Source organism: Euprymna scolopes, chromosome 34 (assembly GCF_053919585.1).
Source record: "Euprymna scolopes isolate OS-2025 chromosome 34, ASM5391958v1, whole genome shotgun sequence".
Lineage (NCBI taxonomy): Eukaryota > Metazoa > Mollusca > Cephalopoda > Sepiida > Sepiolidae > Euprymna > Euprymna scolopes.
In genome coordinates, this window is record NC_136515.1 from 3301443 (window position 1) to 3324145 (window position 22703).

At 33.0% G+C, this 22703-nt stretch overlaps 1 protein-coding gene across 4 annotated transcripts in view; it reads right to left on the reverse strand.

The window, feature by feature from the left end:
• The window catches only part of LOC145259085 (uncharacterized), a 128116-nt gene that overhangs the window by 38573 nt on the left and 66840 nt on the right, over nucleotides 1-22703 (reverse strand). For all 4 annotated transcript variants that reach the window (XM_080116726.1, XM_080116725.1, XM_080116727.1 and 1 more), the window contains exons 13-18: nucleotides 17650-17785; nucleotides 15818-15983; nucleotides 13957-14072; nucleotides 9021-9106; nucleotides 6292-6458; nucleotides 3032-3257 (exon numbers count right to left, since the gene is read on the reverse strand). In XM_080116726.1, coding sequence (XP_079972852.1) covers nucleotides 3032-3257; nucleotides 6292-6458; nucleotides 9021-9106; nucleotides 13957-14072; nucleotides 15818-15983; nucleotides 17650-17785 — 897 coding nt within the window. The remainder of the gene's footprint in view (nucleotides 1-3031; nucleotides 3258-6291; nucleotides 6459-9020; nucleotides 9107-13956; nucleotides 14073-15817; nucleotides 15984-17649; nucleotides 17786-22703) is intronic.

Consider the following 22703-nt stretch of genomic DNA (forward strand, 5'->3'; position numbering starts at 1 on the left):
TAATATACTTTCATAGAAATGTTTCTGTTATGTCACAAAAAACTATTTTCTTTACGTCACAAGTGTCACGCTCATACATTAATTTCATAGCTAATATAACATACTGACCCAACGGGTCACAGGTAGTCTAGTATATATATATATATATATATATATATATATATATATATATATATATATATATAACTCCTTAATATTATCATTTTTAAATCCTTAATTAAATAATTTTTACATTAGAAATAAATACGATAGAATTCATTTTAAAAGATGATAAAAAGCTGAAGGGAGGTAATTCTAATGAGTTATTTCCCCTGATTTTCCAATTTTTTTTTTTTTTAATTTCTTTAATAGTTATGTTGATTGAATTACCTTCTTTCAAAAATTCAAAATGAAGGAAGAGTAAAAAAAAAAAAGAAAATAATATGTTATGAGTCATTAAATTTGTTTACTTAATTATTTTTTCATTGCTTTTTTTATTATTATTATTGTCAGTGACTCTTACCATCCTGATGTATGCTTGTGAAACCTGGACTGTATAAACCAGACATACCAAAAAACTGAATTATTTCCACATGACCAGCTTCCATAGACTGTTGAAAATTAAGTAGCAGACAAGATACCAGACAAAGATTTCAGTCAAACCTTCTGTCAGTACACATCATATTGCAACAGTGCCAGGTTCGTTGGACAGGTCATATATGTTGCATGTCTGATTCAAGGCTCCGAAAACAACTCCTTTAAGGTGAACTGTCCAAAGGAAAAAGACCCGCAGGAGGACAACAGAAACGGTTCAAGGATGATCTGAAAGTTTCCCGCAAACAATTTGGTTTGTATTCTAATTCATAGGAAAAACTAACCCAAGACAGATGTACCTGGCATGCTGCAACTCACAAACGGACTACAATTTCTGAATCCGCACACAATGAAGAATGCAAGAGAGAACGTGACATTAGAAAGGACAGAGCAATCAACATCTCTGATACAGAATTATCCCACAGGTGTCCAACATGCGAGAAATACTTCAGAGCTCGAATCGGTCGAACAAGTCATCTTCAACTCCACAGAACAATTGCGTGATCATCATCATCTTCACAAATGATGCACGAACATCATCATCATTATTATCAGCTATTATTAAGATTAAGCCTCCACTTCTATACTCTTAAATTTTAATTTGCATATGTGGATATTCTTTCCTTTCTTTTTAATTATTATCAGTTATTATTAAGCTCAATCTAAAGCCTCCCTTGTTTTAGAAAAAACATAATGCCCGCATGCACATGTCTCAGTTTCTTTCCATTTCTTTATTTCAATTTTTTTTTAAGGAATTTAACGTTATGTTTAATATCTACGAATATACAGCATAATCACGTTGACACACCGGTTTTCACAACATCACCAAAGTTAAGCAACATTGAACCAGGCCAGTACCAAATGGGTGACCATTTGGGAATTCTAGGCGCTGTATGTGCTTTCCGCTTATCTCGGCATTGTTTTCAATCGTCCTGAACCTCTACTTGACACTGGTATTAAACAATGTCAACTCAGGAGAGGTGAGGTTGGGGATTGTGCAACTCTTGCCACAAAAATTTCATGCGCAGGCACCTTTACAGTGGGTATCCATAGTCTGTCGAGACTGAAGAAAGCCACTATAATATCTACGATATTCTTTCAATAAAAACGTTTTTTAAAATGTGCAAGCCTTTTCTAATCACACACAAACACACGCGTTCATTTGTTTCTTCACAAAATAAATTCTAGTTCGTTTATTTGAATTTAACACATTGTTTGTTTCTTTCTCAATTCATTTTTCCTTTTGTACGACTGGGGGATATATATAATATATCCACCAGTCCGCTACAAAAAAAGTAAAAAATGGAATTTGAGTTTACACATACACCTATTATTATCTAGATTTATAAACTTTTTAAATGACAGTTTTTTAATGTCGTACTTCGAAACAACTTTTATGATTTTTGGTTCCCCGATTTATCGAAGAGGGACCTATGTTTTCAGTGGCGTCCGTGCATCCGTTATTCTGTGCGTCCGTGCATCTGGACTATTGCCAGATAACCGTCCATTAGTTTTTTCTAAAATTTTGCCACAAATTGTATTTCATTAAATAGATGTGCACAGTAAAAAAAATTTTTTCTTGCAAAAATTTCCGTTACATCGCCAGGGGCTCAAAAGAGGTTAAAAATGCCTCAAAATGGCCCAAAATGATACATTTTGCCCCATAACTTTTGATCCATCCATTAGATTTTTTTAAAACTGGGCCAAAATGTGGAGCCCATTGTTATTAATATAAATCCAGTATGAGTGATCCTGGCAAAATTCTGGTCCATGTCCCCAGGGACTTTCAGTGCTAAAAACACCCCTTTTTGTGGTTCTTTTTTCATATTTCTCAACAAAAACTTGATATGTCTGACTATACAGTGGCTTTTCACGGTGATCAACTCAAATATACATGTGTTAAGACCTGAAACTGCATTGTTATCGATTTATATTGGGATTCGCCATCCTCAGGGGCTCAAAAGAGATAAAAAAAATGCCCCAAAATAGGCAAAAATGACACTTTTGTCCCATAGCGTTTGATCCATCCATTAGATTTTCCTGAAACTTGGCCAAAATGTGGAGGCCATTGTTCTTAATATAAATCCAGTATGGGTGACCCTGGCAAAATTCTGATTCGCATCCCTCTGGGACTTTTAGGGCTAAAAAAAAAACACGCCTTTTTGCAGCTCTTTTTTCATATTACTCAAAAATTTGATATGTATGTCTATATAGTGGTTTTCCATAGTGCTGAATTCAAATATACATGTCTTAAGGCATGAAACTGCACCATTTGTCCATTTTCACTGGGATTCAGTGTTCCCAGGATCTCAAAAGAGATCACAAATGCCTTAAAGTTGTCAAAAATGACACTTTTTACCCGATAGCTTTTGCTCCATCCATTAAATGTTTTTTTTATGCCTCGTTCACTGTGCTTGCTTCACTTGTTATAAAAAAAAAATATTTATTTTCAACTTACTTGCTTTTTGCCGGTTTTGTGCTGATTATATGCAGCGTTTTTCCGACTGCCTGTGCCAAATTTTGCGTTATCCGTACGATCAAATTTGCTGTGAAATCGACTGGCGTCATCTCCATGTCCCAGTTTTCTTCCGGAGCAACCCCATACGTTGCGCATGCTTGCAGCATCAAAAGTGTAAAATCCTGTGGATTCCAGTTGACATTTTCGCGGTCACCAGAAAGATTACCTGATGCGAAAATTATAATTAGTTTTACTTGTTAAAAAATACACAGAGAATGATTTTAAAAAAACAGTGCTAACATATATTCTCTCAGTGAAACAAAGATATATATATATATATACATATATATATATATATATATATATATATACTAGCATTTCAGCCTGGCTTTGCTCGGGCCCTGTGTACTGTTCATAACTTTATGTGCATATGTATATATATATATTAAAAAGTTTGACTCATGTCCAGATAACCTACATCTAAAATTTTCAAGTGTTTAGACCTAAAATTGGTGGAGGAGTTTGGTAGAGTCTGCAAAAGTCAACTCTTTCAACTTTGATTAAAAAGCTTGCTGCATGTCTGAATACCCTTTCTGTAAATTTTCAAATGTTTAGCCCCAAAATTAGCTGAAAAGTTTGCTAGAAACCGCAAAGGTAACATCTTTTGAACTTTGACCTCCTGGAAGACAAATTCTTGGCCAAAAACCGATTTAAAAGCTTGTCCTATGTCTGAATACACTTTATGTAAAATTTCAAGTGTTTAGACCAAAATTTGACTGAGTAATCTGGTAGATACTGCAGAGATCAATTTTTTTTTAAACTTTGACCCAAATTTTGACCCCTTAACATTTATTGTTTTGGGCTCAAATCAAATTAAAAAGTTTGATCCATGTCCAAGTAACCTACATCTAAAATTTCAAGTGTTTAGTTTCAAAATTGGCAAAGGAGTTTGGTAGAGTTATCACAGGTCAAATCGTTGAACTTTGACCCTTGACAGCCAAATTTCTAGCCGAAAACTGATTAAAAAGATTTTCCCAAATCTCAATACCTCTTCTGTCAAATCTGGAGTCTGTAGACTGAAAATTGACAGAGTAGTTGAGTAGGGAAATGTACACACACACAGACAAACAATTTCACTTTTATATATATATATATATATATATATATATATATATATATATATATATATATATATATATATATAATCTTTATTTGCTTTTGCATAAGCAGTAATCTGTTGCTACACAATCATGAGCATGTTCCGGTCAGCTAGTTACCAGTAACTAGAGACCTCTTCAGGTGATACAGCTTATATGAAAGCAAAGATCAACATCATGAATTTTGGAATATAGTTTTTTGTCATTTATTCTCTCTCTCTCTCTCTCTCTCTCTCTCTCTCTCTCTCTCTCTCTCTCTCTCTCTCTACATATATATATATATATATATATATATATATATATATAAATATATGAAAACAATAGGAGTGGGAAATGAAGTCACAGAACTATAGATTGGTTCATTTATTCAATAAGGGAATACAATCGATTAGTTGGGGAATAGAAGGGACTCTTTATACCAAGGCATTTCAAAGTCTAATGCTTCTCATCAGAAAAGTAGATAAGATGCTAGGTAACATAGTGGGGATGCGGCGTCTAGCGTTGGATTCATTAGGAACGAAATAGATCAAAACAAATTAAAATTATAGATGATGTTGGGGGGGGCGTCGAATTCTAAATAAAGGAGGAGCGTATTATATATAGTGTAGTGCAGAAAGGTGTGTAGAGTCTTTATCATAGTCTTAAGTGTATTTAGTATATGTTTTAGGGCTAAAGTTGGGGCTTAACTGGATGTGTAGTGGTTCTAATTTAACGGCGTGTAAGGTGTCTATTATCTATGGAGGGGTATTTGTTTACAGATGCAAGCGAGATGACAACAGCACTATGAATTAATGTATACTTTTTATTATGGTGGTGATTTAAGGCAAAATATATATATATATATATATATATATATATATATATATATATATATATATATATATATATATATATATTAATAATTAAACAAACCATAAACTTTCTTGTGGAAAAACAAAGACATTATATATGTCAAAAAAGTAACTATACTTTTACTAAAATTTTACATAATGAATGTTTTTGGTTCGTTTTTTGTTGTTTTGTTTAAAATATTGTTTCATATTTTTTTGTTGTTTTGTTTAAAATATTGTTTCATATTTTTTTGTTGTTTTGTTTAAAATATTGTTTCATATTTTTTTCCTTGTTTGACAAAGTCAACTCGTTTCACTTTTGACATTGTGTCATTTTCATTTGGCATTTTTTGGCTACTTTTGTAAACAGCAATAAGACCAGCATGGGTCATAAACTGTACAATATAAACTGTACGATATGAACTCGGGACGGCAGGGTCAAACTCTTCCAAAAGCTAAGTTAAGCAATTTTCTATCTATAACTTTGGAAATCCACTTGTCTTAATATCGCTAACATTTGTGTATTGCAAATATCTTTTCTTTTTTTTGATATGAAACCCAAACTGTATTACTCCTAACCAGTTTTTAAATGAGTTCTTCAAATCTAAATTAATGCAAAATAACCCGACTTCAGAAATTGTGAGGTAAAGCTAGAATGCTCAAACATTCTCTATCGAGGTAGATAAAGGCAAAAATAAAAGCATTGTTGAATTTAGTTTACAAACAAATGACTACACATAAGCATACATGTTTCAGCGAAAACCCAGTACGGGAATCGCTTTGTCAGGCCAAGGACATCTCACCTTGAATTAAATAATTACCACCAATACAATACTTATATACTTATATAACTGGTTTATATAAGTATATAAGTATTGTATTGGTGGTAATTATTTGTTTGTTCAAAACAAAATATATAAGTGTGTCCACCAAAAGAGTGCTCAATGTTTAGACAGAGCCAAAATAAGTGAAATTAGTTTACAAACAAATGGCTACACATAAGCATACATGTTTCAGCGAAAACCCAGTACGGGAATCGCTTCGTCAGGCCAAGGACATCTCACCTTGAATTAAAAGAAATAAATAAAAATGCAGAACCCAAGATGACCCCCTCCCCCAACTCCAACACATCCTTTAAGTACCCAGCATAAACCAGAGATGTCCTTGGCCTGACAAAGCGATTCCCGTACTGGGTTTTCGCTGAAACATGTATGCTTATGTGTAGCCATTTGTTTGTAAACTAAATTCACTTAAGTATATAAACCAAACTTACCTAATCTGTAAACAACCGCGGGTAAGCCTCTTTTCCTTGCCCTTTCCACCAATAACTCGGCCACCCATTTCGACTGGGAATAACCATCCGACAATTGATTATGATAAGTCGTAATATCATCGTCTTCACCACAATTGCTTAGTCCATGCGGAAATACACTATCGGTGCTGGAAATAACAAGAATTACTCAATACTGACTTTGGGTACTTGTAAATTTATCAAGGCAATACCTATAAAAGGCCTGGCAGTGAAGCAACTCAAATTCACAGTTGGAAACATAATATCAGTGTTGAATATATATATATATATATATATGTATATATATATATATATATATATGAAATTAAGATGGAGAAAAAATATGTTTTTTTAACATGTTCAGAACGTGGCAAAAATAAATGTACAATGATTTACAAGATGGTATAGAATTTACAGGTTTTTTTTGTTTTTTCTTTAATAATTTATAATTTATCATTGCAACATATATATAGATGTATATATGTAACTATATGTGCACACACACACACACACACACATATATACATCTATATATATATATATTTTAATTTGAATAAAATAAAATACGCATTAACTGCGCTTGAAAGCCAAATCACAACGTAATATTAGGAAAATAAACAAATATTTTACTTGTCTGAAATTTATCACAAATATATTTCAGAGATATACTCCATCTTCAGTATGTTGTTTTGTTTCTTTTTTTTCTTTTCTTCTTTCTTCAAAATACAACCGCTAGATACAACACGCGGATATTTACAAACAGACTTTTCTTTCTCCAAATTTACAACATAAATTTCAAACAAGTAAAATTTACAACATAAATTTCAAACAAGTAAAATATTTGTTTATTTTGCTAATATTACATTGTGATTTGGCTTTCCAACGCACTTGATGCATATTTTATTTTATATATATAGTCATCCACATACAGTACTGTTTCGCTGTTTCACAGCTCATCAGCGCGGCTAGACAGGCAACTACGTCAAGCCAGGATTGAAACCCGACCATCTGTACGACAGTCAAGGCTCCTAACCATTACGCTATTGGCGGCTGCTGAGCGAGTAGTGAGTATAACGATGTTTTGACATCGTCCGAAATACCTCCGCTCGATTTGTTTACACAAAGAGCGTCGCTTATATGCTAATGGTAATTCGTGTATCACTTCTCAATATGCTCAACTCGGATGGTTATGTAGCTCGGCACTTCAAAATGTTACTACTACTTTCAAAATTTGCATTGTTTATTTTTCGTTGTTTAGTTTTTATACATAGCGCTTCAAGTATTTTTAATCTTTTAACATTTGAATCCATATAGATGATTTTTTAACTTTCTAATCTGGGAATGTGGGCAGCCATGTTGTTTTAGGTGTTGGCAATTCGAGCATCAGAGGAGAGAAAATATTAGCAAATATTTATAAGGTATGCACCCTATTTGCTAAAGTCAATGAGACATGGAAAGTCAAAGTGAAAATAATACATTTATCAGAAGTCCTGTAGCAGGAGGATTTGTAGAAAAAGGATATGAATGACTGGATCGTTAATACGATTCGGTAACCGAAACATGTGTAACTAAGTAGATAAAACGGTAATAAAAAATAAAACTTATATATATATATTAATTTGTAATTCAATTAATTTAAAAAAACTCTCATTGAAATGAATTTCATATCACAGAATTTTTATTATTCTAAGCAAGACAAAGAATGGTTCAGAAAATTAATCTCCTTAACCTATAGGGTGTCGATGTCTACCAGTTATAAAGGTATGCACCCTATTTGCTAAAGTCAGTGAGACATGGAAAGTCAAAGTAAAAAAAATAAATAATAGTAGGATTTGCAGAAAAAGGATATGAAAGTTTTTTTAGATCCAGCTTGCTTGGTAAAATCCATGTTATGCGTTCTTTACATCCGTATGCGTAACATGGATTTTACCAAGCAAGCTGGATCTAAAAAAAAACTTTCATATCCTTTTTCTGCAAATCCTCCTGCTACAGGACTTCTGATAAATGTATTATTTTGACTTTGACTTTCCATGTCTCACTGACTTTAGCAAATAGGGTGCATACCTTTATAAGTATTTGCTAATATTTTCTCTCCTCTGATGAGATGGTAGACATCGAAACCCTATAGGTTAAGGAGATAAAATTTCTAAAACATTCTTTGTCTTGCTTAGAATAATAAAAATTCTTTGATATGAAATTCATTTCAATGAGAGTTTTTTGAAATTCATTGAATTACAAATTAATATACATATATATATATATATATATATAATTATTTTTTTACTATAATAATTAAATACCTACAGACACTAGTGTTTCATCCTTTCGGGATTCTTCAGTGCAGGGTGTCACGATTATGTTTTATTTTTTATTACCGTTTTATCTACTTAGTTACACATGTTTCGGATACCGAATCGTATTAACGATCCAGTAACTTCACAGACATTACAGAAATGGTCATTATGATTGGGGGAAAAAAAAAACATATATTTGCTTTTTACTATTGCAGAGCAAATATTTTTTTTTTCAATCATAATGACCATTTCTGTAATGTCTGTGGAGTTACTGGATCGTTATATTATGAATTTGGCATGTAATATTATTTAAAAGTTTCAAGTTTCAATGACCTCATCAGTATTTTTATCATACCATTTTTGTTTATTGGTGTCATTTTGAAAAAAAAAAAAAATTAAATATTACATTTTTCTTACCTTATATGATGAAGTGGTTTCACTTTGCCTGTAAAAGCAAACAAAACAACATTCTGTGTTCCCAAAACGTTTGGTCCTTGCAAAGCCTAAAATTGTCAAAGAAAAAAAACAGAATAAAAATTTTACATTTTTTAATTAAATATACATATTAATAAAACAACGTTCGTTCAGGTAGCTCAATAGTGCAATAGAAGAGCTACAAATACTGTTTTATAACTCGACTGCTTCACTGGGAACAGACACTTAAATTTCAGTTTTATTTACTACATAAGCATACAGTTGTTTCAGTCATTTACTGATATTTTAAAATATATTTCTCTGCTTTTGGGGATTCTTCAGACTACTGTTCTCATCTTGAGTGTCATTTTCACGTTTCGGTCGATGTAACAAGGTTCAAAAGAGAGTCGCAAACCTGATAGGCCCTGAACTGGCATCTAAGCTTCAGCCTCTGTCCCATCGACGAAATGTTGCATCCCTCTGCCTTTTCTACAAGTATTTTAGTGGTGAATGCTCTGACGAACTGCAATCACTTGTGCCCCCACGACGTGAGCACCCTCGACAAACCCGACAGGCTGCTAAATCCCACCCCCACACTGTAGAAATCCCTAGATGTGAAAGATCTTTTTACTCCAATAGTTTCTTCCCCAGAACTGCTAGACTCTGGAATTTCATTCCAGGTCCCTGCTTCCCCAACAGTACTGACGTGCAGAAGTTCAAGTGTAACGTGAACCGACATCTTGCTGTCCAAATCCCTACATAGTACCCCAGTAGTTGTTGCCCCTGATAGTAGCCCTCTACACCAAAGTGGCAATTTGCCTTGTTTGGGGTGAAAATGTAATAAAAAAAAACCTCTGACCTTCTTCAGGTGTACCTTGTCGAACTCGGGAATGTTTATTAATTTATTTCATCCTCATCTTTCTTAGTTGTTGTTTCATGACGTTTCGGCCAACTATTCCTCTGGCCTTCATCAGGTGATAACCATGACTGGATAAGAACTCTGAAACTCCTAACTGCATTCTCAGCAATTACTGCCATCCATAGTTATCGTCATCTCACCACATTTGGCCAAGTAAGCCTCTGGCCGGCTTTGGGTAGGATTGAAACCGCTATCTTCAGACAATTCTCACCTGGAACCGTAGAGATTCAACGTCTCTATCCACTGCACCACAGCCCAGCTTTGGAATGTTTCTGTCGAACTTGGGAATTTGGACGGAATTTCAAGCAGAACCATTTATTTATTTTATGGGAGGTAGTATGCTCTTGTTCTGTCAGCCATGACTCGATAGAGGTCCTAAGTAATTCGCAATTGTATATTTGAGCCTTCAACCTTCAAAAAAATATCACTTTTTCCATTGATTTTTTCCAATCCTGGCACAGTGGTTAGACTATTTGAAAAAATCAGTTGTAAAATGTGATATTCTCTTGAAAGTTTAAAGACTCAATCCGCTGTGTGTGTGGGGGGGGGACCAAAAAATACAATTGCGAATTACTTAGGACCTCTATGCAGTCATGGCTGACGGAACAAGAACATGTTACCCCCCGTGAAGTAAATAAAGGGTTCCACTCAAAATTTTATCTAGATTGCTGAGTTCAACAGAAACATACCTGAGTTCAACAAGATACATTTGAAGAAGGTTGAAGGTTACATCGACCAAAAACAGTAGTCTGAAGAATCCAAATAATATGAATAATCAATCCTCATCTCAAAAAGTCAGAAACGTAAGTTTTTTTGTGTTATATTTTTATGTTATATCATTTACTGATATTTTTGCATGTCGAGCATTCATTTGTGTTAAATATAAATAAGAACAAAATTACAAAATCCCATTCGCCCACAGTCCAATACATTCACAATTTGGAAGTTATATATATATATATATATATATATATATATATATATATTTTGCCTCCTGTTCCCCTTACCTCACCCTTTTTTTTAACCAAGTATGATCTGTGACTTACTTGTAGTTTCATTAAATACTTTTATATGCAAAATCCGATCCTGCATTTTGCTAATTCCTGCCCTCTGATGAGAAGGAGAGTATTTCTTCGAAACTCCACGGATTAAGGACTATCCACTTATCTTGTGCTTCCTTTTTTAAAATTAAATATGTTTTTAACTCTTTTTCAAGATGTCTTTTAACATGTTTTATTAATCATTTGTTCATATTATGAGCTCTATTTCCTTTTCGGTTTTATTGAGCTTTTACATCTGGCTGAGTTTATTTTACTTGTAAATATTAACTTTTTAATATTTATAATATATTTTAAGTTTACCATTTTGATTACCTTGGTAAACTTATTGTAATTTTTATATATATATATATATATATATATATATATATATATATATATATATATATATATATATATATAAGAGCACATTGAGCACTCTAGTCCGGTTTTTTCACCACTGGTAAATATATATATATATATATATATATATATATATATATATATATATATATATATATATATATACATTAAAAAAGGCTAAGGACAACATCGGTGTCGTCTGTTTCAAATTCAAATTACAGAAGTTCAGATTAACATGGTACCTATATATATTATTAATGTTTATCCCCAAACGCGGAATATTCTGTGTAGCTTAATTGCCATATATATTTTTATATCCTACCATATATATATGTTATCTATTTGTTTTTGTTTTTGCATGCATTTTGAATGAATTGTTTTTGTTTTCGCATACGTTTTGAATGAATTCAATTATTTATAAAAGTGCATTTTATCTAAATGCGAGTTGGAAATAATCTTCCCTTTTACCAATTTTACGCCCAAATGGGGAGCAGTATATATATATATATATATTGATTTTAATATATATATATATATATATATATATATATATATATATATATATATATATATATATAGTGGAAATGGTAATTAATAACAACTGAAGAAAATTCTCAATACTGTTGTAGAGCAAATATGCGTTTTATTTTTTATTGCCGTATCTTTCTGTTAAGTTTCATTATTGTTTCAGCTATTCGGCAGTTTTTTGGCCGTCTGCAGCTTCCTCAGACTTTTACAGAAATGTTCGCTATTTTGGGATATATATATATATATATATATATATATATATATATATAAAATAAAACGTGTATATATATATATATATATATATATATATATACGTTTTATTTTATATATATATATATATATATATATATATATATATATATGTATATATATATTGAGTATACAGATTAATTAATAATTGTAAATTATGCATCTGTTTCAAAAGGATGAACAAACAAAATCAAACTGATTCATAATTTACAATTATCAATCTCTATCTTCAATATTAATATGGCTCTAGGATAAAAATATACCTATTGAGCTTATTATATATCTACAGTACAATGAGCACTGTTGTTTTAAAGTATTAATACATTAAAATAAACTTTGCTCTTTAGACTGCAGGTCTAATTCCCCATATAAAAAAAAATATATATATATATATATATTTGTAGTCATCGACATACAGTCCTGTTTCGTTGTATCACAACTCATCAGTGCCGCTAGAATAGGATTGAACCTAGAACCATCGCGTTGACAGTCAGCAGTTCTATCGATCGACCCACGGGAGCGGCACTTGTAAATTATCTCGCCAAATATATATATTTTTGAAGAGAAAGAAAAATGCTCTATTGTCAAAAGTGTGTTTATTCATAAAGTGTGAAAAAATGCAGGTTTTGGAAAATTTTCAAATGATATAATGTTTGAAATTGTTCGACTGGACATGGAAACAATTGTATCGTAAAATGAAATACACTTTTTATTGCCATCAACACTGTTTGAAGTCTTGATTTTGCTTCCACAGTATATATATATATATATATATATATATATATATATATATATATATATATATATATATATATATATATATAAGAGCAAATAGTTAATAAAACATGATAAAAAAAAACACTTTGAAAAAGAGTTTAAAAAATATTTAATCTGAAAAGGAAACACTTGATAAGTGGATAGTCTTTAATCCGCTGAGTTTCGAAGAAATACTTTCCTTCTCATCAGAGGGTAGGAATTAGCAAAATGCGGGATCGGATTTTGCATGCAAAAGTATTTGATGAAACAACAAGCAAGTCAAAGATCTTACTTGATAACAAAAAGTGAAGCAGAAGGAATATGGTGAAGAAAAAGGTGATTTCATGTGAATGGATAGTCTGGTGAAAGATAAAGTATTCAATGACGGTAAAATCCAAAAATGTAAGTTCAAGAAAGTTAATTTAATTTTCTATTCACACAAGTAAAATCCAAGGAAATCGCGTAATTGGAAGATGGTCCAAAATAATCCAAATGCCGAAATCCGTGTAATAATTCACAAATATATTTATTTTATTTTATATATATATATATATATATATATATATATATATATATATATATATATAATGAATATGACTCCTATACTCCTTTGTCTTTGTAAGTTAACATTATAGTTAAGTTATTGTCGTGTGATTGGCTGTCCATAAACACCTTGGGGTTTGTTTGTGTTTCAGTCCATATGTTTTTTGTCAACAGAAAAAAGTTCAATTTTATTTACGACACAACCACAACCTGGGGCAAACACTTGAACTCTATACGAGATCCATAAATATTTGAACGTTCCATTAAAGTTCTTTATATCTCAAACACTGAGTTAGTAAAGAAATTGAGAACATAGTTTTCCTGTCCCCAATTAATCATTTTCATGTGTTGTAGTATAACTTTTGTTTTGGTTTCTTGGTCTTACTGGATCCCAGAACAAGAATTCATCTAGTCTGGTGGAGTATCCAGCTTCATGCTATTACTTGAGATAACATCACTTAGAAAAGGTGTTCTCTAAGCCCAAACACTCTTGTTGTGGGTCTCCGTCATTAAATTAATATTTCAAAATCTATTCAAAACTTACGATGTATGGATATGCGAGATTGACGGATGCAGCTGCATGGATGATGAAGTCAACCTCGGTGCACATGTGCATGTATTCTTCTTCGTTCATTCCTAAGTTCACAATGGCCACATCACCTGCAATACACGCACAAAATAAAGCAATTTTTTATTTGTGCAGAACTCATTTTTTTGATTGAGGAATATTATAGGAGTTATTTACCTTACAATTAAGATTCCATTAAAGGCACTTAAAAAAAGTCAATTTCGGTGTAAAAGAGTTATTTTGTTTATTTGTTCATTTTTGGTTTTTTGGGTTTTTTTTTTTTTTCAAAAATACAAAACAATTTTTTTTTTTTTGACTGAGGAATATTACTGTAGTTGTCTACCTTACAATTAAAATTTTATTAAAAGCAATTAAAAAGCCAATTTCGGTGCAGAAGATTTATTTTATTTATTGATTTTTTTTTTTATTTTATTTATTGATTTTTTATCAAAAATGGAAAACAAATTTTTTAAATTGAGGAATATTACTGGAGTTGTCTACCTTACAATTAAAATTTCATTAAAAGCCATTAAAGAGTCAATTTCGGTGCAGAAGATTTATTTTATTTATTTTATTTTTATTTTTATTATCAAAAATGGAAAACAAACTTTTTTTTAGGAATAGTACTGTAGTTATCTACCTTACAATTAAAATTTCATAATAATCCAAATATTTCAGTTGTAATCTCAATGTCTCATTCACTGATGAAAGTCGGATTACGACTGAAATATTAGATTATTGAAGGCACCTCATAGTTTTTGAAATTCTTTTTCATGAGTCTGGTCGGTCTTATAATTACTGGAGTGATGGTGGTCTTTCTAAGATTCCAGTTTCTTTTCATGTCATACATAAGACTTTGGTATTTTCCCACTCAGATCTGTTTAAGCCTGAATCATTAAGGACACTGACTTCAACTAGGGTTTCTACTTTCTCTTTCTTGTCCCATATCACTATGTAAGGTTCAATAACTTCATTTTCTATGTACATAGCTGTAGGTATTGCATGGTCATAGTGGATGGTGTATGACTTATTTCCAACTGTTTTTTCCGGTAAACATGTTCCCAGGATTTGCTGCTGTATTCAATATTCAACTTTTTTTTTTTTTACACAGTGATCACCACTTATCAAGGCCCGGAAGCCACTCAGGGATAAGGGTTATTGCAAGTACAGTACGTTAGTGTGGAGATTTGATGAAGTGTTTACTTAAGGGGGCGGTTCATTAGGAATTTGTTAACGTTGGACTTGAAGACATCCAAGTTGTAGTCTGGGAGGAAGCAGGCAGACGGAACAGAGTTCCACAGGCGTGCAGTTTTTACTTATCGTCTAATGAAGATATTTACGCACTCAATTGTGTTGTGTCATATAATAGTCGTCCCCCAACAGAACCTTACCACTGAATGTCAGGTGACTCACACTCTCTACTTCTGTGTTGCAGAACTTGCATTTGTTGTCATTGCTGAGGCCACTCATATTCGTAAAACCATTTGTTATCAAACCTTGATCTTAGGTAGCCATTATTATATCCTATCCTGATCATAGTGGAGTGATCCTCCTTATAGTTAGTCTGTTGAGTCTGAAGAAAGTCTGGGGTTGCACCGGCTGGAACCTTATGAGAACAGTAAGCCAAATAATTCAAATTATCTAAAATATTTCAAAACATTAAAAAAATTCAAATAGAAACATTCCCTGGTTCGACAAGAGACTTGAAGAAATTTGGAGGTTACATAGGTTGAAACCTTGTGAGAATATCATCCAAGGTGAGAACAGTAGTCCAAATAATTAAAATTGTCAATCCTCATCTAAAAAATTACAAAACATTAAAAATAGTATTACGTACCTTTAACTGTCGCCAATCTGTGAGGTAACAATCTCGCGACAATCTTTTGTTTTTCGGTCGCTTTTTTCTCGTCTTTGGCCAAGATCCCAAATTTCTTCAACGAGTTAATCAAACGACAATGTGCGCTCACATCCGGGTGTTCTCGGATGAGGCTGTAGATGAACGTCTGACAAAAGACAACGAAAAATGAGTAAACGATTCCATCGAAGAACACTTAAATGTACATAAAAATCCTTACTCATATATGCTCTAGTTGATTGTCTGCTATAGTTGGGGGTCCATTGTGGTGTACCAGGAGGAAGTTTCACATGTGCAGACTTGGCCCAAATACATTGTAGTCTACGTTGCACTGTAGAGAACCTATTGTTGATTTTATAAAATTATTTTTTATATATAACGGCTTGAATTAAGGTTTAAACTGCAAAAGTCAAGTATCGTGCTTCAATTGTGCTCTAAACAGAAACATTCATTTCGAATGCACCCCTGTCATATCAAAGAACCTACTGTTGATTTTATACGTTATATCTTTTGGCTTGTGTGGTAATAAAACTTCTCAAATGCACTTGTGATGTTAGGCTGTATAAGGTGTTAACTTTGGTCAAAATCGCCTGTTGTTCCTTACTTCATCGGATTATTTCGATTATCGATACTTATCGAAGACATTCTGATACAAAACCTATCTAAGAACACTGCCAGGCATATAAAGTACCTTCATGTGAAATGTCATAAAAATCGTCTGAAGCGTTTTCAAGTCCATAGGGAAAGAACTCTCTCACACACATATGCACACACGCACACACACACACACACACGTGCACACACACACATACACACGCACACACATACGCGCGCGCACGCACACACACATGCACACACACATACGCGCGCGCACGCACACACATACACACACATACGCGCGCACACACACACATGCACACACACTCACACACATATGGGCACACACGCGCACACACACGTGCACACACACACTCACACACACACACACTCACACACATGCATGCTCACACACACACACTCACACACAAAGTTCCTTTTATACCCCCCCCCATAGCCTTGAGCCCCTGGAGAGGCATAGCCATCTACAACTTTGTAGATGCTTTTGTAGTAAGGAGTTTTTGGGGTGAGGGTGCTGGCCCCATGCCCAACCTTCCCAGAAAGTACATACAGCACCTAGCCTTTCCAAATGGTCGCCAATCTGGTACTGGCCGGGCTCAACATTGCTTAACTTTGGTGATCTGGCGAGAACCGGTGTGTCAACGCGATTGTGCCGTACTCCTTTCATAGTAGAGATTAGTCGACAACAATTCGGGCGAACACATTGGACAATCCAGAGTGTTTGAACGACGGAAGTCATGAACGTGTCATAAACCCAAGTTGGCTGCCTCTTAATTTATAATTCCCAGACACTACCCATCCTTAAGTATTCTTTAAGGGGCTTAATAATCTATTATATAAAGGGGATCTGTTTGTGTGTTTCAAAGAGCAATACCTCGGATGCATAATATGTGAAAATTAAAAAAAAAAAACAATTAGTCAACAACAGAGAGCTGTTTCTCTGTATCATGACTTTTAGCATCGTTAGATATGGCCAGTGCTCCAAGCTGAGAACTGAACATCAATCATTTGGGAGATTGTATCCTTCTGCTAATGACTTTGCAACAAAAATAGGAGAAATTGTTTTTATATTTTTTTTACTTTACCGGTTGACTAGAGAGCTCAATTCTTTGTTTATTTAACGCATCTAAATACTATTTCATCATTTCATATCCAACAAAGAAACTTTGTGATTATCATCATCCGAAACATCTCACCTTTGTGTTGAGAAGTAATTCTCGGATGAGAAAAGCTCCTAGAAATCCGGAACCGCCTGTGATCAGGACTCTACCTTTATTCCAGCGATTGCCAACCCGAAACGATCTCCAAAAAGCCCTCAGGCTCATGTCGATGCTGAAATTAGAAAATATTTACATTAAATAGCATTTAGATCATTTTAACCGATGTTTAAATAGTGTGTATTAAAATTAAACACAAAGCGTTTGATATATATATATATATATATATATATATATATATATATATATATATATATATATATGTGTGTATACATATATATATATATGTGTATACATATACATGTGTCTCGATACATCTATATGGTTGACTATTTTAAAAAACTGATTACATATAATGATAGAAGATGTATCGAGACACAGGAATTGAGTATGTTTGATCTGGCAGAACGGTGGTTCATTAAAATTGTGGGGTCTGCGTTTGTGCCTGGTTCACAAAGTATGGAAATAAAAAATTAAAAAAAAAAAAACGTTTACAAGTGTTTTTGATATAGATGTACATAATAATACTTTGATAAGTATGTTTACTTAAATAGGGATGATATAATAAAATTGTGGAGTCTTCGTTCGCGCCTGGCCTCCATAGAATGGAAATAGGCACAAACTTTAATAAAGACTTTTCATATCTATTTGTGTAAGTATACTTTGATAATTATGTTTCAGTTTGAAGAAATATGGTATAATAAAATTATGGGGTGTTCGTTCGCGCCTGACCTCAATAGAATGGAAATATGTCACAAAGTTTAACACGGTTTTTTAATATAGATCCACAAAATATTGTGATAAGTGTTTCAATGTGAACAGGTATGGTATAATAAATTATGGGGTTTATCTATTTTATTTTATTTTTTACTTTCATCATATTTTGCTTTGGTTTTGATACCCCCAAATTCAACCTAAATTTACAACCCTTCCTTTTCATAACCTATCATACTTCATAAATCAGAGTAGAATCAGACGCCATCTTGAATTTTCCAATACATCGGTAAATACTGTATAGTTTTCGAGCTGAATAAACACGTTACATTGAATAAAAACACGAAAAATATATCCAGGTAGGTAGAAAAGTAACTTATCTTGCTTTTGATAACATTTATTTGTTATATATTTGTTTTTTGACAACTTTTTCGAATCTATGTGTACAGTAATACAAACCCAAAAAGATAATATGAAAAATTGAAAAAATAAAAAAAGGTATTATTAAACAGAAGCTTTCTGCTATTTTTAACAATGTCTGCCTAAATAAAAAAAATGCTGGCTAAATACATGCAATATATATATATATATATATATATATATATTTAGTAGAAATGGTAATTAATAAAAACTGAAGAAAGTGCTCAATACTGTTATAGAGCAAATATGCGTCTTATTTTTTATTACTGTATCTTTCTGTTAAGTTACTTTATTGTTTCGGCTACACGGCCGTTTTTTTGGCCATCTGTAGCGTCCTCAGACTTTTACAGACTTAACAGAAAGATACGGTAATAAAAAATAAAACGTATATATATATATATATATATATATATATATATATATATATATTTATATAAAATGGGTTAGGAAATTCCAACGAAAGAAAGATGTATATTTAAATAAGGGAGTAGTCACCAACAATGTGTATTTTTTAACATTATTTTATTATTCCGCGTCTTGGTTTTTCATTGAAAATTATGTTTGGATCATTGTAATAATGTTTTTAAGTCATTGAAATCGTTTTTACGCGCGTTTCAGACGTTCTGTGATGTGTCCTCGTCAGAAATTATTTTCCTCCAACACATTTGAAAATAATTTCTGACGAGGACGCATCACAGAACGTCTGAAACGCGCGTAAAAACGATTTCAATGATTTAAAAACATTATTACAATGATCCAAACATAATTCCCAATGAAAAACCAAGACACGGAATAATAAAATAATGTTAAAAAATACACATTGTTGGTGACTACTCCCTTATTTAAATATATATATATATATATATATATATATATATATATATATATATATATATATCTCGGTACAATCACATTGACACACCGGTTTGCACCAGATCACTGAAGTTAAGCAACATTGAGTCTGGCCGGTACCAGATGGGTGATCATTTGGGAAGGTTAGGCGCTGTATGTACCGCACTGAGTTGTAAAAATTTCCAGGTTGATATCTGGGGGCGCATTAATTTACTGGGAGAGATGCAACCCCCCCCCCCCAGTCTTCGTTAAGACATGCATCTAGGAGAAGGTAACTCTGATGTAAAAACCTGCGGTCCATTGTATACTCTGTCCTGGGGCAGTCATCTGCACCAACAAAAGTTAGCAGTAATACCAAAAAGTGTGTTTGGTTTTACACAAAGCCTCCACCATTCACCATTCACAAACCCCCAATACTAATGATTACTACAATACTATCTCATTGATTACTGTACACACAATAAACCTTATCCCTGAGTGGCCTTCTGGCCTTGATAAGTGGTAACTCCCATGTAAAAAAAACAAAAAAAAACACTATAAACAAATCGTCTGTGTGGATTTCCGAGCAACTTAGTTGCTATGATGGAACCTCATACGTCGAAATTGACGGGAGGATCCATCATATATATATATATATATATATATATATATATATATATGATGGAAGCAACCATTTATTAAGTCGCCTGACGAGGATTTCTAGTTTTAATCAACCATTTTTCCAAAACATTCACGTGTCCAGTGTCGCGACCATGTAAATTTGTTTGGATAAATAAAAAACATTTTTTTTAATCTTAGAGAAGGGCCGAAAAATATCGGTATTGTCAGTTTCAAAACATAAACTGATCCCCTTGTATCGGATTTGAAACCGACGGTACCGATGTTTTCTGAACTTCTGTAAAATTTTAAAATATATATAATCGCCTTATATTGAATTCTTCTTTATAATCGAGCACTGTCAGGAGTTCTTTGCCACAAACACCACATAGTATATGCGTGTGTATATATATATATATATATATATATATATATATATATATATATATATATAAGTGAATTTAGTTTACAAACAAATGGCTACACATAAGCATACATGTTTCAGCGAAAACCCAGTAAGGGAATCACTTCGTCAGATGTTCTTGGCCTGATGAAGCGATTCCCTTACTGGGCTTTCGCTGAAACATGTATGCTTATGTGTAGCCATTTGTTTGTAAACTAATTTCACTTATTTTGGCTCTGTCTAAACATCGAGCACTCTTTTGGTGGACACACTTATATATTTTGTTTTGAACAAACAAATAATTACTATCAATGCAATATATATATATATATATATATATATATATATATATGACCTTGTCTTTTTCTCTGTCTGAAGAACGGTCCCTACCAAACTACTCTGTCAATTTTTAGTCTAATGACTTGAAATTTTAGGTGATTTGGATCTATAGAACACATTCGATTTGGTTTTCACCTGGTAAAAATAACTGCTAAGAGGTCAAAATGTAAAAAAGTCACTTCGTAGGTGTAAGTCAATGTAGTACTCTTCTACGCATGCACAAATATACATTTTATAATGTTCTTCTTTTTTAAGTTTTTATATCCATTAAGACATAGTTCAGAGGTTAATGAATAAGGCTGGAGATTTATAGGTTTTGGTTTCGATTCTAGCTGATGGCACCCAAGTCATTCTTTTATTTTATTCTTTTTTAAACATTTTAAATCACTGCTATATATTCGGTACAATATAATAATCAATAGAGAATTGGCTTTTTGATAATAAATATGAAATCTGCATAAATAAAACAATCATATTTAAGCATATTTTATGAGCAGGGAACGCTGGGCGGCCCGCTTCAAATTCAAATGGTTTTGAAATTAAAATATACTAAAAAAAAAAAAAGAACTGCAGTACCCTTCTCAGGATGTGTAAAATGAATCCCTGGCAGACGGGTTTTGCAATGCTTTTATGTCCCATTACAAAGATTAAAATCAATGTAACATAGTCATTAATATGTAGGGACCCAACATGTTGTAGACTCTGTCACAGAAAATAAAAGAAAGAAGAAAAGGCGACACACTTTTTTTTTAACAAAGCCTTTATATCTGGTATTTCCAACGAGGCATTTTTTTTTCTAAATATGTAAAGTTCATTTCTCCTTTTCTGGATATGTGTGACTTTTGATACCTGCTGAGATGCAACTAAAGCATTTCAAATACGTCTTGAATCCCACTTCTCCAAGCGGTCGTGTATCGAACACGTCTCAGTCTTCTACATCTCAAACACATCTCAAATCTTTTACGTCTCAAACACATCTTGAATCCACCATTTATGGTAGCACATCTAAGACAGTAAACGACCAAATTCTCTCTGATTCTCTCTCCTCTGATCTTGAGCATGTAGTACAATGGGGAAAGGAGTGGCTGGTTACTTTTAATGCATCTAAAACCAAGCTTCTCTCTTTACATCATCAACATTCTGATCCACATCTGGCATCAATTGAAATGACTGGCTCTCGTCTTCAGGAGGCCTCAAGTTTTGACAAGCTTCTGGGCTTGACCATTACTCCTGATCTTAAATGGAATACGTACCTCAAATCTGTTGCCAAGGCCGCTGGAAAAATGGTGGGATCTTTCTATCGATCCAGTATATATCTCACTGCTGATGCTATTCTCTATCTATATAAGAGCCAGGTACGTCCAAGGATGGAATACTGTTGCCACATCTGGGCAGGAGCTGCTAGAAAGGACTTGTCCTGCCTTGATAGAGTTCAAAATAGACTTCGTAGCCTCGTAGGAGATGTCCTTTTCTCTTCCCTGCAACCTCTATCTCACAGAAAAGATGTTGCAAGTTTGTCTCTGATGTATCGTTATTTTCATGGAAAGTGTTCGACTGAGCTTCAATCTATGGTCCCCCCTCGCAAAACTTTCACAAGAAACACTCGTCTAGCTGTAAACACTATCAATAATTCCCCCCACTCTTTATCTGTGTCTAAACCTAAACGTAGATTCCATGATCAAAGCTTCTTTCTTAGAACTGCACGCCT